At 46.5% G+C, this 16,272-nt stretch overlaps 1 protein-coding gene across 1 annotated transcript in view; it reads right to left on the bottom strand.

The window, feature by feature from the left end:
- LOC138975913 (dynein axonemal heavy chain 10-like) overlaps positions 1–16,272 on the bottom strand; it is a 131,020-nt gene that overhangs the window by 59,337 nt on the left and 55,411 nt on the right. Inside the window, exons 35-49 of the mRNA XM_070348677.1 lie at positions 15,535–15,669; positions 14,407–14,559; positions 14,025–14,213; positions 13,462–13,608; positions 12,907–13,098; positions 11,360–11,478; positions 10,681–10,975; positions 10,164–10,421; positions 9,589–9,793; positions 7,296–7,570; positions 6,421–6,573; positions 5,729–6,054; positions 5,071–5,278; positions 4,555–4,719; positions 3,919–4,240 (exon numbers count right to left, since the gene is read on the bottom strand). Of these exons, the coding sequence (XP_070204778.1) occupies positions 3,919–4,240; positions 4,555–4,719; positions 5,071–5,278; positions 5,729–6,054; positions 6,421–6,573; positions 7,296–7,570; positions 9,589–9,793; positions 10,164–10,421; positions 10,681–10,975; positions 11,360–11,478; positions 12,907–13,098; positions 13,462–13,608; positions 14,025–14,213; positions 14,407–14,559; positions 15,535–15,669 (3,142 nt within the window). The remainder of the gene's footprint in view (positions 1–3,918; positions 4,241–4,554; positions 4,720–5,070; positions 5,279–5,728; positions 6,055–6,420; positions 6,574–7,295; positions 7,571–9,588; positions 9,794–10,163; positions 10,422–10,680; positions 10,976–11,359; positions 11,479–12,906; positions 13,099–13,461; positions 13,609–14,024; positions 14,214–14,406; positions 14,560–15,534; positions 15,670–16,272) is intronic.

Genomic DNA, 16,272 nt, shown 5'->3' with positions numbered 1-16,272 from the left:
AAAGAAAATAGGAACATTAGCCAGCTCACCCCCTTCCAGAAGGAGAGGACTGGCCAAAACTGAGAGAGAAGGTAAGCCACAAAGGATGACTCCTCCGACCTACATTGCCAAAGACAACGCCCCCTCAGAAAACTGAATGTAACCTCCGAGGACAACTCAAGAACAGCTTAAGTTAGGACGAAACACCAGAACAAGTCTGATCGCCGAGTAAGGCAGAGTCGGACCCAGCGACAGACAATAATGACCACAAAGGTCAATCGTTGTTCTAAAACCCTGACGTAACTAAGACGCCGGTAAGAGAACCACCTCTCCGGCCAGCCGGAAGTGCGACAGAAGCAGCAGCCCGTGGCTGAAACAACTGTTCGCCGCCTGAGGGCGGGCACCCGTAATCCCGAAGGGCAGAGAAGCGAGGATCAAGCACCTGATCTCCGCTCACACTGCTACGGAAAACCCCAAAAGATGTCTCTTCTCTAGCCACCAACTGAAGTCAGAGTGGCCGAGCGAAAGAAAATGCCGAAGTCACATCCACCAGAGGCAGAAAAAGTACACGGAATAACCGGAAAACCGGAAACGCGCGTACCAGAACATCGTACCAGCTGATACCCTGACTGACAGCGAGTCAGAAACAGCCAAATGACGTCCAAGACAACGGAACGGAATGGACAGAAGCCCCTCCCACCGGAAAGGTGACGAGACAACTACCCCGGCCGAGGAGCTGGAACGCCCGAAAGCGGCAGCCGTTCCTTTCTCCCAGAAAGCAACCGGAAAGAAGAGGAACAGTATATCCAGCCACAGCCAGAAATGCAAACCGACCAAGTCGCAGCATGCAAAAAATAAGGCTGCTGAGACTGAGGCCGGAAGCTGAAAAGCCCGGAAGCCAGTCTCCAGTCAACCCCAGCACAGCCACAGAGTGACCATGTGGTGAGAGACTTAATATTCCCAAGAGGAGGGTACCGGGAAGTAACGTCCGCCACGGCTGCAAGAATAGCCTTGAGCCTTGCCGGAAATCCCGACCATGTCCCTTCGCTGACCACCAACTGAACCTCAGAGTGGACTAAAAAGGACAAAGGCCGAAGCCATAAACCCAGCGGTGGGAGGAAGAACGGAATACCCGGAAACCGGAAAACCGTAACCCAGAAAAGGACCTCACTCATCCCTTGACCATGAGGAAAAGGGTAAGTAGACCACCCCTCCGACCGCAGGCCCGGGCGAGAGGCCGTGCAACGCCCTCCGGGCGAAGCACTGACTGCCCTGACCAAAGCACAGAGTGCTGAAAGCCGACTGCTATTGTTCCCTCTCTGACGTCCCACCGGAAGTGACAGAAAGAGGAACAGCATACCCGACCGAAGCCGGAAACGCCGCCGCCGAAACCACAGAAAGCGGAAACGAAGGCTGCGTAGGCTGAGGCAGGCAGCCATAAAGCCAGGAGGCCAGTCTGCGGCCCATCCTACCACCAACGACGGGGCGTACAAGTGAAGGAGGGCCTATTGCCAGACACTGTTGCCTTCTCCCTGCCATCCAAAGGGATTGCCAAAAAGAAGAACAGCAAACCCGGCCGAAGCCGGCTAGCAGCCGACGTAACCGTCACAACGGAAACGAAGACTGCAGAGGCTGAGGCCAAAGCCAGAAAGCCCGAAGGCCAGTGTGTGGTCCACCCAAAACCGAGCGTCAAAGCGAACCTGTTTAGGTGGACCTACGCTTTCAGTCAAAACCGAAAAGGCAGCCGCCGAGACCGCCACCGCGGAAACGAAGACTGCATAGACTGAGGCCGGAAGCCATAAAGCCCGAAGGCCAGTCTGCGATCCCCCGTACCCCGCCGCTACAGCGTACGTGGGTAGGTGGACCTATACTTCCGGCCGAAACCGGAACCGTTTATCCCGGCCGAAACCGGGAACGGCCGCCGCTGCCAGTCAACAAAGTCCGAACCTGCAACAGGAGTTCTTGTCAACTGGCCGCAAACCACCCGAAAACGCAGACGCCGAAACCACCACCGCGGAAACAAAGACTGCAAAGACTGAGGCTGGAAGCCATCATGCCCGGAGGCCAGTCTACGGTCCCGCCATACACGGCAGCTGCAGCGTACGTGTGTAGGTGGACCTATAATTCCGGCCGAAACCGAAAACGCAGCCGCCGGAACCACAAGAGCGGAAACGACGACTGCATAGACTGAGGCCGGAAGCCAAAAAGGCCGGAGGCCAGTCTGTGGTCCATAAACTCACCGCAAACAGAGCGAGAAGTGAGAGAAGGACCTATACTTCCGGTCAAAACCGGAAAAACGCAGCCGCCGAAACCGCCGATAGCGGAAACGAAGACTGCATAGACTGAGGCCGGAAGCCATAAAGCCCGGAGGCCAGTCTGTGATCCATACCCTCACCACACAAGCTGAGCGGGAAGTGAGAGGAGGACCTATACTTCCGGTCGAAACCGGAAAGACGCAGCCGCCGAAACCGCCGATAGCGGAAACGAAGACTGCATAGACTGAGGCCGGAAGCCATAAAGCCCGGAGGCCAGTCTGTGATCCATACCCTCACCACACAAGCTGAGCGGGAAGTGAGAGAAGGACCTGTGCTTCCGGCTGAAGCCGGAAATGCGGCGACCGTAAACGGAAGCTGCTGCTGAGCATCAAAGCCCCAGACATTCTGGCTGGGACTGACGCTAGCATAAAGCACAGACTGGTTACCAACGTCCAAAGCCGAAACGGGAGGACGAGTCACCAGTAGAATGCAGAGAGTGACTCTGCCCAATTGACCTGTCTCCCGGCAGGGAGTGTCCCGACGCCTCACGAGGGCTGTGGGACCAGGTCAACTTACTTGAATGGCCTGCGAAGAAGGCGGAAACGGCAGAGGCAGGAAGCTGCACTCCAGAACCGGAAGCCACAGCTAGCAAAGCAAGGGACTGCACAACCCCAAAGGAAGAAGGCAGCGCAGAGCTGACGAAAAACGGAAGAGCGCTGCATCTCCCGCTGGCCAATGTATCGGATATCTGAAACAAGAGATATATAGCAAAGAGGACCAAGAGCCCCCTAATCCGGAGCCAACAAAGAAGAAGGCGGCGAAACAACGGCCGAGCTAGACGTACAGCAGTAGTCGAACTCGGAGGAGAAAAAGTCACCGAAAAAACAGTGTTGAGGGCTTCTTACGAAGCCCCAACACCTAGCTAAGCAGAGGACGACTTGGGCTTGTTACATTACCCCTAACGTCGGCCTTAACCCCTTTCGCTCGTCTGAGTCAGCCATGCTGACTAACCAAAACGAACAAGGCAAGACAAAAATTTACTGAAAAACGTACGTTCAAAACGGACAGAAAACTCAGTAAACAAACAAAACAAAGAACGTGCAACGAACACAACTACCGAGCTTGCAACTACATGAGAAGACAAGACCGGTACATGCCAAACAATAAACATCAGCAAAGCTAACGAAAATACAAATGGCGGCACGCAACAGCTACTGATAACACAAGTCCCACGGACGAACTATCAGTAACAACACAGAAAGGACGTTTGCAAACAACAAACCAAAACAAGAACGGCTCACCAACTGGAGCCAGCACAGGTGAAAGACAGGTAAAACGTGGCAGGCAGGTGAGAAGTCTCACCAAGATAGCCACTGTCAGCGAAAAATTCAGGACACCCTCTCTCTAGGACGCTGAAAGATCGTATGAGTTGCCACGTGTTGTGGTAGGAAGTGACGTGGTATCCACTAGAGGGGAGGTAACTCCCGGGATACCCTCTCGTTACCATGGCTACGTTTGCCTTTTTGGTGATGGGTTTGCTTCCCCTTGTTGTGTTAGATGGGTAAGCGTTTTCAGTACCTAGCATCTCAGACGTAGTCAAATGCAATATGTGATTGGGAGTAAGAATATGTAATTTAATCAGCGTTGTGTGGTCTGTTGAATTACTGGGGGAGTTGGTGCTCACCATCTTCCACTACATGCTGATCAGTGAAGAGGAAGACCATCTTCTTGTTCTCCATGCCCAGGTTGTTGTACAGGATCTTCAGATCATCACGGAAAGAGGTCTCGTTGTAGCCACGACTCAACTTGATCTCAAAGACCTCGCAGCCAGCAGCATAGGATGCCAGGTGACAGAGGGACTGTTTCCCTGACCCCCCAACACCCACCAGAAGAGCATTGCCGCGGTCCATGCGTAGCACACGGTGCACGCGAGTCAGATGATCCAGGGCGTCATCGAACAGAACAAGGTTCATGGGCGTGTGGTTCTCGTTATAGTCTTCCAGAATCTATGCACAGAACGATGGAAGTTTCAAAACTGTATGACACTTGCCATTGCAAACACAACCTTTTCAACCGTCAAAACATTACATCCTGTCGACATGCTGGAAGAGCTGTATGAAAACCCAAGGCCATGGAGAGGAATAAAAAGGCATTACAATGAACACTCAAAGACTAAAGAATAAAAGACGACTTACACAGCTATATGTTTTATACCTATCTCATTACACGAATCAAACAAATTGATAGCAAAGAAATTGATTTACACACATAAAATGAGAGTTCTGCCCTGCAGTGACAGGCTAAGAGTGTTAAACCGTACCTCCTGGAAGATAGCTTTCGTGGCCTCATAGTCTTGGACATCCTCGTACAGACGTGGCTCTGCTTCTTCCAGTGCAGTGCGAAAATCACCATACATAATAGGGTTGCGCTCAACGAACTCCAGATGTTGCTTGAAGTTTTCTTCCATCAGACCTTTCAGAATTGTCTGCACAGAAATGAGGACTTCACATAAGTAACCAACTACCAACGTAAATGCAGGAAAGTATATAGCCAAGATAACAGAAAAGAGCTTTCAACTCTGTATGCTCACAAAGTGATTAAACTAGGTGTTTTCTAAAACCAGTAAGATTAAAAAAGTGAAAATTTAGCTACCATAAAAACCTGGTTGCAAGATTATGGTAACTAGTCAAACAAACGCCTAATAACACAGATAAAGCTGTATTTTGATATGGGAGGAAAACTGTCCAATGACTGCTTGCCAATTTCTTTCTCTGTATGTTGAATTTAATACCAGTAAAATACTGTGAAAAGCCTGGTTCATGCAGCCACTTCTTACACTGATGTGTTCCTTGTCAACCTCGTTGATGAGGCGGTCACTGATGACCCTCATGGCCTCATTGCGCCACAAGCGCAAGAACAGCTCTGGTCTGGAGAAGCGGTCAGGCGTGGAGAGACACAGACCATTGTAGATGCGAGACAGGTCACGCAGGTTGAAGATGTAGTGGAACTTGGAGGGGGTGGGTGGCAGGTCTTTCACTGTTGTGCTGTTAACAGAGAGGTGTATTCCAATGCTTGGTAACTACCATGCAAAGAACAGCAGCATGTTAACCATATTGTTAAGTCTACCTCTTTTAATACACTAGCAGATTTATGCAGTTAATGGATGAGAAACCTGCTAATTTCCACTATTCTCCTTATCTCAGAGTGGTCAGCAAGTCGCAATACAAACTGAAGTGAACCAGAACTCCAGTTACAAACATAACAAATCGTGAAAGACAATCACCACTGATCTGCATACAGTTCGTGTCAGCTGAAGTGTCATGTGCTGCTCTCAGTCTACATTGATATACATTGTCGGCTATCATGTGTCAATAACTTTGCCTCTTTCCAACCAAGAAGTCTTTCATCAGTAACTAATCAACAAAGTTGACAACTGAACATGGGGTGTCGGGGGAGGGGTCGGCTTATAGACGGGGCAGTGTGTGTTGACTGACCTGTACAGCTCCATGGTCATCTTGGTGATGGTGGAGGCCAGATTCTGCACCTCCACCGGGAAGGGGGTCAGATGGCCCGTCAGTATGGAGTTGTAGATCTTGAACAGGGACTCATTGTCAGGGAAGGTCATGTTGAATACGGAGAAGAGGGAGACAAAGCGTGGGTCTGTTTCGTTGCGTCCACCACCGGCCTTGCCCATTGCAGCAATGTAGCCAATGTCCTTCATGTTCTTCCAGTTGAGGTCCTTGCCGCGGTCATACGCGCCACCCCGTTCCAGCAGCAGCTTCAGCAGAGCGATGGGTTGCTGGGTGCCGTACGTGTCCACCTGAACATCACAACACAATGTTTCACATTCACTGCATGTCAACGACTGCTGACAATAACATGATCTAGGTAACTGAATATTGTCTGAAAGTAGAACAAAACTTAAAGACCAGTCTGACTTACACACAAGCCAAAAATGCTCATATACATAGATGAACATAACCATAAGCATCCTCTCTATTCTACTTTGTATGGAAAATCGGCTGTGATGCAGGATTACAGGAAGTTGGCGGATTATTGCTGTACCCACCTAAACATACTCTTTCTTCTGTATCATAACCAAAAATCACTGTTGATACAGGGTCAAATAACATTCAGCTGTGTAGTACCATACATAACGGCTGAACTGATTGAGGAGCAGACTGACCTGAGGCATGTTCATGTCATCAATGAAGATGATGAGGCGCTTGCCAGGCGGCGGACCGTACGTGTCCTTGGTGCGTTTCTCCACGTTAGCCTCCAAGTTGCGCTGTACGTCCAGTGAGGTTGTGCGACTGGAGAAGTTCATGTTCAGCAGCAACTGAAACACAGCACAACCAGGAACAGCTCAGTGACAGTCACATATTGGCAACATTTAGTGACTATCATATTAAAACATTCCCTGTCTGAGCGATCGAGAAGAAGAAGAAGAAGATATTAAAACATTCAATATATTTCTGTGAGTGCTTGCGTGCATTTTAGGTGAGTGGACCGGAGTAAGATGTGTTTGTGTGAAAGTATGTTATCTTCTTCTTCTGCTTCGTTCATGGGCTGAAACTCCCACGTTCACTCATGTTTTTGCACGAGTGGGTTTTTAAGTGTATGGCTGCTTTTGGGAGAAGCATGCTGGGTATTTTCTTGTTTCTATAAGCCATCGAGCTCCGACATGGATTACAGGATCTTTTCCGTGCACACTTGTTCTTGTGCTTGCGTGTACACACGAAGGGGGTTAAGTCACTAGCAGGTCTGCACATAAGTTGACCTGGGAGATCGGAAAAATCTCCACCCACCGGGTGCCGCCGGGATTCAAACCCGCGATCTTCCGCATAGGAGGCTGATGTCTTATCCACTCAGCCAATGCGCCCGTCTGTATCTGTTATGAATTGATGGATGGATGGATGGTTAAGGTGGGTGGGTGGAAGAATGAATGGATGGATGGGTGGATGGAAGGATAAATGGACTGATTCTTCCCTACCACAGCTCTTAACACTGTGTCAGCAAGTTGGGCGAACATAGCTTTTGAAAGACAGAGAAGTGACTCACATGAGCTTCAGGGTCCATCTGTCTGAGGAAGTTGGAGGTGGTGGCGGTCTTGGAGGTGCCGGTCTCTCCCACAAGGACCACCGGTCTCTTGATGTCCACCATGAGTTTGAGCAGCCATGTGGCGCGCACTGTGTCCACGGTGGGCACCAGGATCTCGTAGAACTTGGCCTCTGGGTTGTGGGAGTACTTGGGCACCATCTGGGACCACGGGATCCATTTCTTGTCCTCGCCGTTCCAGTAGAACTCATACAGGGATGCGTACCCAGGGAGCTCCCCTGATTTTAAAACAATAAAACAGTGCAAATTAGGACTCATTGTTATGGCAAAATCAGTATTTTAATATTTTGAACTAAGGACGTGCAGAACCTACTATTGTGCAGTAGTGTAATATTGAAAACATTAGTTAGAGATATTTTGTAAATGATTACATCTGTCTGCCTGTTTAACTATCTGTTGCTTTCTGTATTTTGCTTTGGCTTTTTGCTAATTAAAAGTTAAAAGCATAAATGCTTTTAAAAGCTTGGAAAATAACTTAAACCAAAACTGCACGTCCTGCAAAACAAGTCATTTTTTCAAGTAAACAGTGGCCACAAACCTTTTTGGTTTGAATCAATAGCAAATGAAAAAATATACTATTTTTATATGAATATACAAAAGAGTGAATCAAAACCATATTGTTTTCAAGCGCTCCTTATGGTGACAAAGGACAATGTAAATCACAAACAACACCCACAAGTCCGCCCAACATTATGAGCAAAAGTAGTGCCAGCAAAGGCAGAATGCACTCTGCAACATCATATGCTGTTGTACCAGTGTCCAATCTGATGCAGTGGAACCCCCCTTTTAAGACCCCCAAATGTAAGTCTTCACCCTTTTAAAGACCCTTAAATGTAAGTCTTCACCCTTTTAAAGACCTTACTTTTTCACATTTTCTGTCCATAACGTCTGTAAATTTACCTACGAATACGAATACTTTATTATCTCATTATCTCTATTTTTTTTGTTTGTTTATTTATTTGTTGCTTAACGTCCAGCCGACTACGCAGAGCCATATCAGGACGAGGAAGGGGGGGATGAAGGGGGCCACTTGTCAAGCGATTCCTGTTTACAAATGCACTAACCCATTACTTGTGTCCCAGCAGGCTTTAGTAAAACTAAATTAATACCTACTGGAAGATTACCAGTTTCCAGTATGTTAAAATAGGCTTAACCTATCTACTGCTGGACTTACATCAGAACACTAACAGATTAAACTATACATGAATCGCGAGACAAGCGGCAAGAGAAGAGATTTTTGGAAAAAATACAGGTGAATGAGCAAGAAGGCAGAAAAAAGAAAAGAATTCATGAAGAAAAAGAGAGCATGACAGGAAAGAGGAACCAAAAATCTACCTAACAGCAAACTAGAAAGCTCCTGCGGTTCCAAAAACAGGAGGGGCCTTTAATTTCATAACCGCAGTGCCCCACTGCGGGATATCTCTATTTTAAGTCTCATTTTCTCACAATTTGGAGGTCTTAAAGGGGGGGTTCCTCTGTATAAAAAGTAAGTGTTACCAATATCATTGACTGCTGTGGGCTGGAATTGACAAAGTGAGAAAAAGAGCTGGGTGAACAATCATTGACTGCTGTGAGCTGGAATCCGAAAAGTGAAAAATGGTGAACATGCTGGCATTTCCTGTGAACATTCTCACCAAGGACTTTTGACTTTGAGGAGGGCCTAGAGAATGGGCGTGGAGGGTCTTCTGCTTTCCAATCCCAAGTCAAAACAGAGCAGCATGAGCAAACATAACAGCAACAGCAGCATATTACCTGACACTGAGAATGCATCCACCACAACTCACAAGGAAAGATACTGGAGTTACGTACATGGGATAGACAGAAACACACATGTGGATAATGTAAGGAGTCTAGGAAGGATTACAAGCCCAGATGACTCACATTTCCTTGTCTGTGCTGAATAGAACATCAAACTATAACAATTTTTAATTCAGTTCTGACAATAGGATCATGCATTCTGTAAACATTCAAGAACATGTGCTCTGGGTAGCTAATATGTATCAACTGTGCTTGATTTTCCATGTTTCTGAAAGGTTTATTTATTTACTCTTCCATTTTGGCAACTATCATTTCATAACCCAATATCTGTAACCCCCAATGTAAGCAGATCATTCTGTAGACTTTGAATTTAGGCATCAAGCCAAGATTGAGAAGACTGGAGACAAAGAATACCAGAACAAAAGGTTGAAATCTAAGTCAGTGGGACTAGAAAGTTAAGGGAGAAAAGACAGCCTACCTGGCCCGGCGAGGGTGCCCTCATCCTGCACAACATTGGCGGAGGCCAGGTACTTAGTGTAGCTGTCAAACTTGGCGCGGCTGTCCTCCACCAGTGCTCCGCCTACAGACCAGTACAGCGCCTGCAGGAAGTAGGCCTCCAGCTCGTCAGGCTCCCCTAGCTCCTTCACCAGCAGGGCGTTCAGCATCATGCACAGCTGGGTCACCTGCAACCATCAACTACATGTTTCCAGCCCCGATTCATGCTGCATTGAGCCTGTCTTCACATCACATTTGAAAACAAATGTCATCAAAGGGCTGTTTAGGTTTCTGGCAGCCTATAATAACATTTAATCAGGCACGTATTTGATACTGACACAAGTCATGCCTCCTTTGCCTTATCGCTTGACCCCGTCTTCGCATGACATTCAAATATGAATAAGATTTGCTGTTTAGGCTGCTGAGGGCATTAGAACCCAATTTTGCACACTGAGATGACAACAATCAGTATATTCATACAGGCGTTTCATGCAAACCCAAGTTAGCTCAGCTATGAAACTTCTGTGCAAGCAGGCAACTAGAATAAATTAAGTGTACCATGTTGAGGTTTGTGAGGGGGACGATGATCTTCAACTTCTCGCCTTGCTTGCCGTCCTGAATGCCTTCCACCACCATGTCGATGAGGGAGGGAACGTACTTCTCGTACAGACGGTTCAGGTCCTCGCGCTCCTGCTTGTTGCTGCGGGCGGCCACCCACTTCTGCCAGTGCGGCTTGTAGCCCAGGTTCTTGGGGTCCACGTACACCATACCGCAGCGTGAGATTGTGGCTGGGGAGGCGTACTGCAGGTCAAACACCTGTTGGACAGAAACATGACCCGAGTGTTAACACACGTTGCCTTGTGCCACGCTAAAGCAGTGAGTGATGTGGGATGTAAGGTACTTAAACATGCAAACAAGATTGGAATGATACTGTCTTGTTAGTTAAAAGTGAATGTTTGGTACTTGTTACTTCATTGTATACGGTATGTGTGTGTGTTGGCTGGGGGGGAGGGGGTGAGTGCATGCGTGCATGCGTATGTGCACATGCACGTTAGAAATAAACCATGAACGCTACCTCAAACAACATAGCACAGTGTTTCTGCAGACGGATACGCTCTCCATTGGCAAGGGTCATGAGACGGTTGTCATCCATCACTGAGTTCATGTTCTCCACCCACAGTGCGTCCACATCTCCATCATACACGATGTACTTGCGCTCGTTCTTGTCCGTGGGCCTGTTCATCTCACGGAAAATGTTGGACAGAAGCCCATCAGTCCAGTCCCTGGTGGCTGGGTCGAGGATACCGTACAGCTCGACGACACTGCGGTCCTTGGGGTTGATGGTGAACTGCTTTGTGGTGATGCCCAGTCTGGCAACACACAGTAAAGGCAACTGCTGGTGATAAAGTCTTATAAATTAACCAGAAACTACACTTCAAGGACGGATGTATTCCTAATATGGTGTAAGAATCTAGTTCTTACTGAAGAAGCTGAACTCAAAAAGATACTGTAGCATTACTGTAAAACAAAAGGGACAAAGAAAATAGTCAAGTCACATCTATCACACCTTAAACTTCCTGCACTGCTAGGAGATAGACTTCAAGCAATGATTTCTCACCCTTCTTTCTCGAGTCCTCTCCTCGTGTTTATTTCATCTCCTTCCAATCTAAAGTTCTGGGGATTAATACTTTCCAGTTCAAACTTCAGTAAACATCATTTTGCACAACAACGGTAAGGTGTGAGGAATGACTCACTTGGTCTGTGCCTGACAGAGGGTGTTGATGACGACAGACTTTCCGCCACCGGTGGGCCCCACGATCATGGTGGTGTGTCGAGTCAGCATGGTCTCGTACATCTGCACCACCTTGTCCACCTGCGCAACAAAACCACATTGTCACTCACACACTCCTTGGCAAATTAGAGGACTAAAATGTTCATGACTTTCAGCCAAATACAGTGGAAACCCCCTCCCCCAATCTAAGACCCTGCTTTCTCAGATATTCTGTTTATTATACCTGTAAATGTACCTTTATTTTATTATACCTGTAGAATGTACCTTTATTTTAAGACCTCTATTTTATCATCCTGCTGTTTGCTCACGGCCCAAACACAATAAAACTTTTAACTAACATCCTGCTGTTTGCTCACGGCCCAAACACAACAAAACTTTTAACTAACATCCTGCTGTTTGCTCACGGCCCAAACACAACAAAACTTTTAACTAACATCCTGCTGTTTGCTCACGGCCCAAACACAACAAAACTTTCAACTAACATCCTGCTGTTTGCTCACGGCCCAAACACAAAAAAACTTTTAACTAACATCCTGCTGTTTGTTCATACTCTGAACACAAATAAACTTAAGACTAAAATAAACAAGAAGGGCAAAGCCCATACGACTCACATGCTTTACACATTTTTCCTACCAAAATACATGTGACCTTGACCCAAGGTCAAGGTCATCCAAGGTCATGCAACACAAAGCTGTTAATTGAAGACATAGGAAGTACAATGGTGCTTATTGGCTCTTTCTACCATGAGATATGGTCACTTTTAGTGGTTCACTACCTTATTTTGGTCACATTTCATAAGGGTCAAAGTGACCTTGACCTTGATCATATGTGACCAAATGTGTCTCATGATGAAAGCATAACATGTGCCCCACATAATTTTTAAGTTTGAAACAGTTATCTTCCATAGTTCAGGGTCAAGGTCACTTCAAAATATGTATACAATCCAACTTTGAAGAGCTCCTGTGACCTTGACCTTGAAGCAAGGTAAACCAAACTGGTATCAAAAGATGGGGCTTACTTTGCCCTATATATCATATATAGGTGAGGTATTGAATCTCAAAAACTTCAGAGAAAATGGGGAAAATGTGAAAAATAGCTGTTTTTTAGGCAACATTTATGGCCCCTGCGACCTTGACCTTGAAGCAAGGTCAAGATGCTATGTATGTTTTTTGGGGCCTGGTCATCATACACCATCTTGCCAAATTTGGTACTGATAGACTGAATAGTGTCCAAGAAATATCCAACGTTAAAGTTTTCCGGACGGACGGACGGACGGACGACTCGGGTGAGTACATAGACTCACTTTTGCTTCGCATGTGAGTCAAAAAATCAGTATTCACTTAATCACCTCTGTTGCACAAAATTCAAGGTCAATGTTCACCAAGACCTACTGACGTGGACCTTACTCTCACACCCAAAAAGCATGTGAAAAAATACCAAATCATCAATTCATTTACAGCAAATTTTTGTCAAAGAAAATAAGAGACAGTGTAAAAGAAGGTGACATACCTGTTGTGGCAGAAGAACATAGCCGCCATCTTGCAACACCTCCTCCACAGCGTCGTTGAAGTTGGGGTAACGCACACGCGGACAGTCCAGGCCAGGGAACAGGTCAGAAATGAGACCCAGGAAGAGAGGAACGTCCTCAAACACAAACTTGGGCAGGTTCATGTCACGCAGGGCTCGCATCAGCACCACATCCTGTGGGAAACATTCACACAAGTTTAGCTTCTGCGACTAGTCAACGTTATGAACACACATGTATGACATGGTCAGTGCCACCAATAAATTTGTTTTCAAAAGCAAACCCGAAGTCATACAATGTTGTCATTTCTCTTATCCACCAGGAAGCAGTGCACTTTCATGGAACATAGCCAATGTTGACCATGTCCTTAATCATATACAGGCATCAGTTATTGAAACAAATGGAAAAATTCAGGTTAAAACTACTATCTTCAAGACAGCAGTTTCATAAAGCCCAGCCCTGAGGAATATTGAACTGTGTTAATGACTCAATATCATTGCAGTACAAATGTTGATAAGAAAAGGGGGCTTTGGGCTGACCTCATGAAGATCAGGTGATCCACGCTTGAGTTCTCCTGCCATGACGAGCACAGACTTGAGGGCACGTAGACCAAAGTCGTAGTGGTACTGTTTGGACAGCTGCTCCTTGCCCAGTTTGTACAGCACTGTCATCTTCTTGGCCAACACCTGAAACACACAGTTACCCCTGTTATAGTGTACCCGTCATAGCCACATCTGCTGATAGCGAAGCGTCCGATATTTCACCTCAGTTAAAACTGTCCTTCCCAGTACACTTCCAATAAAAATGTTCATCAACTTCCTCAGCTGAAGACCTTGCCACAATAAGTTTAAACCTGAGCGGTACATGTTCATTCTAGATCAGTTAGAATAGAATGAAATTAAAGATCATGCTAGAAGATTGTAAGTCACCTTGTTCTTCAAACTAACATAAATCCACAGTCTCAGTAAATGTGTTTAAAGGAGTTTAGTTGATGAGAAGCGAGTCTACAAAGCTTCCACTTTTAAAACCTCCATGGTGTGATATGCCGTGTTATGTGAACAGCATGTGAGCACATTATGTGATTGTGGTAGGTGTACTGTACCTTGGCCAGCAGGAATCCCTCAGAGAACAACATGATCTCACAGATCTGCTGGAGGTCAGGCACGATCACCACCACAGGACGGAACAAGGCCTTCACTGACTCAGGCAGCTCAGTTCTGCCGGCATAGCCTGGGTTCATGGTGATGAAGATACCCACACGGCTATCCATGTCAATCTCTGCACCCTCAAACTGCAACACATCAAAGCAAGCTGCTCACTCACATCTTGGTACAACATATTGTGATATGGGAACAGAAATTATCTTAAGGGGTAGATGCATTGTGAGTCTTAATGCAAGCATTTCGGTGGCAACTGATACAGAAAATAAGTATCATGTTTACCCTGTACACAAACAAGAAGGGCGGAGGTGTGTGTGAACTTACGTGGAAGCGTTTCAGGTTGAGGATGAGGGCGTTCTGAATGGTCTTGAGCTGAGTGGAGATAACAGACAGTACGGACACGTCGATACGGTTGAACTCATCAAAGCAACCCCATGCTCCACACTGACACAGGCCGGAGAAGATCTTGCCCACAGCCTGAAAGCAGAAGACTACAGCTCAGATGCTGAACCTTTACATAACACACTGCTGGGTGGCCGAGTGGTAACGCGCTTGCGCTCGAAAGCGAGAGGTTGCGAGTTCGACCCTGGGTCAGGGCGTTAGCAATTTTCTCCCCCCTTTCCTAACCTAGGTGGTGGGTTCAAGTGCTAGTCTTTCGGATGAGACGAAAAACCGAGGTCCCTTCGTGTACACTACGTTAAAGATCCCACGATTGACAAAAGGGTCTTTCCTGGCAAAATTGCATAGGCATAGATAAAAATGTCCACCAAAATACCCGTGTGACTTGGAATAATAGGCCGTCAAAAGTAGGATATGCGCCGAAATGGCTGCGATCTGCTGGCCAATGTGAATGCGTGACGTATTGTGTAAAAAAAAAAAAAAAAATTCCATCTCACACGGCATAAATAAATCCCTGCGCCTTGAATATGTGCGCGATATAAATTGCATAAAATAAAAATTAAAAAAATAAATAAATCCCTGCGCTTAGAACTGTACCCACGGAATACGCGCGATATAAGCCTCATATTGATTGATTGATTGACTGCTGCTAGCACTTGATTAGTTCTCACGCTGAGCAACTGATGGCATTTGCTCAGATCACTTAGCCACCATACATATAAAGGGATAGCCTACTGACAAGGATTTTTTTCGGTGTAAGGATCATACTAAACATATTAAATAAAAATGCTGTGCTGCCAGACGCATTTCGTCATTTCAAGGTTTTCCTTTTGCTTCTTTTTCTTTCTAAGTAGAACAAAGAAATAATTCTGTGAACCAGAAAGTGCCCATAGTAAAAAAAAAAAAAAATCAAGTCAACAGTCAAAATCTTTATCAGAACAAATCTACAGTATATCAGTCTGAACTAACTGATTTTGAACAGTGATCATGTTTCTAATTTTTGGTGTACTGCTTGGTGAAAGAACATCCGAGCAGGTGTGGTCGAGTGGTCACCTTGTAGTCCATGCCCTCTCCACAGTTGGTGACCACACACAGCAGCCCCAGGGCCTTGGCCAGATCCTTGGTGGTTTCTGTCTTCCCGGTTCCCGCAGGGCCGGCCGGGGCACCTCCCAGGTTCATGGACAGGGCCTGCACACACCATCAATATCACACCTTCAAAACACAGGTATGGCTAGCATCCTTATCTATATATATATATACTAGAATGAATACCCGCTTCGCCGGGTAGCCGGCTTCGCCGGGAAGAAGTACTTAGAGCCGTACGCCGGCTTCGCCGGGTCCGAACAATGGACCCGCCAAGCTTAGGTCCCTCCCAGATTCGTGGAATGGGAACAGCACGAAAATGATTCAGTGGCCATAATGCCAATCCTGACCATATCGAGTCCCATCCTTGTCGACGAATGTAACCGTGTTAATCACCTTTGGAGGCGAACTCCACTCAAACAGGACTGAGCAAGTTATGGCTTCTCAAAGGAAGGCCAGTACATAAAATTACACAAAAGCCGCCAGACCACATCACAAACAGAACTGAACAATGCACAGGTGTTGCTTACATAGAGACACACACACTCACACACACACACACAAAAACACAGAGAAGCCGTATCTATAGAGAGATAGATGACAGTGTATTTTTCGCGTGGCTATAAATTGATTCGACCTTTGCACTTTTACAGTGAGGATAATTTACGGGTCCAATTTACGTTCTGTACACTGCGTTTTCCTTCTAAA

This window comes from Littorina saxatilis, linkage group LG9 (genome assembly GCF_037325665.1).
Source record: "Littorina saxatilis isolate snail1 linkage group LG9, US_GU_Lsax_2.0, whole genome shotgun sequence".
In the NCBI taxonomy this organism is placed as follows: Eukaryota; Metazoa; Mollusca; class Gastropoda; order Littorinimorpha; family Littorinidae; genus Littorina; species Littorina saxatilis.
Note: the sequence above shows the minus strand (reverse complement) of the source record. Positions and strands in the feature narration are given on the sequence as shown.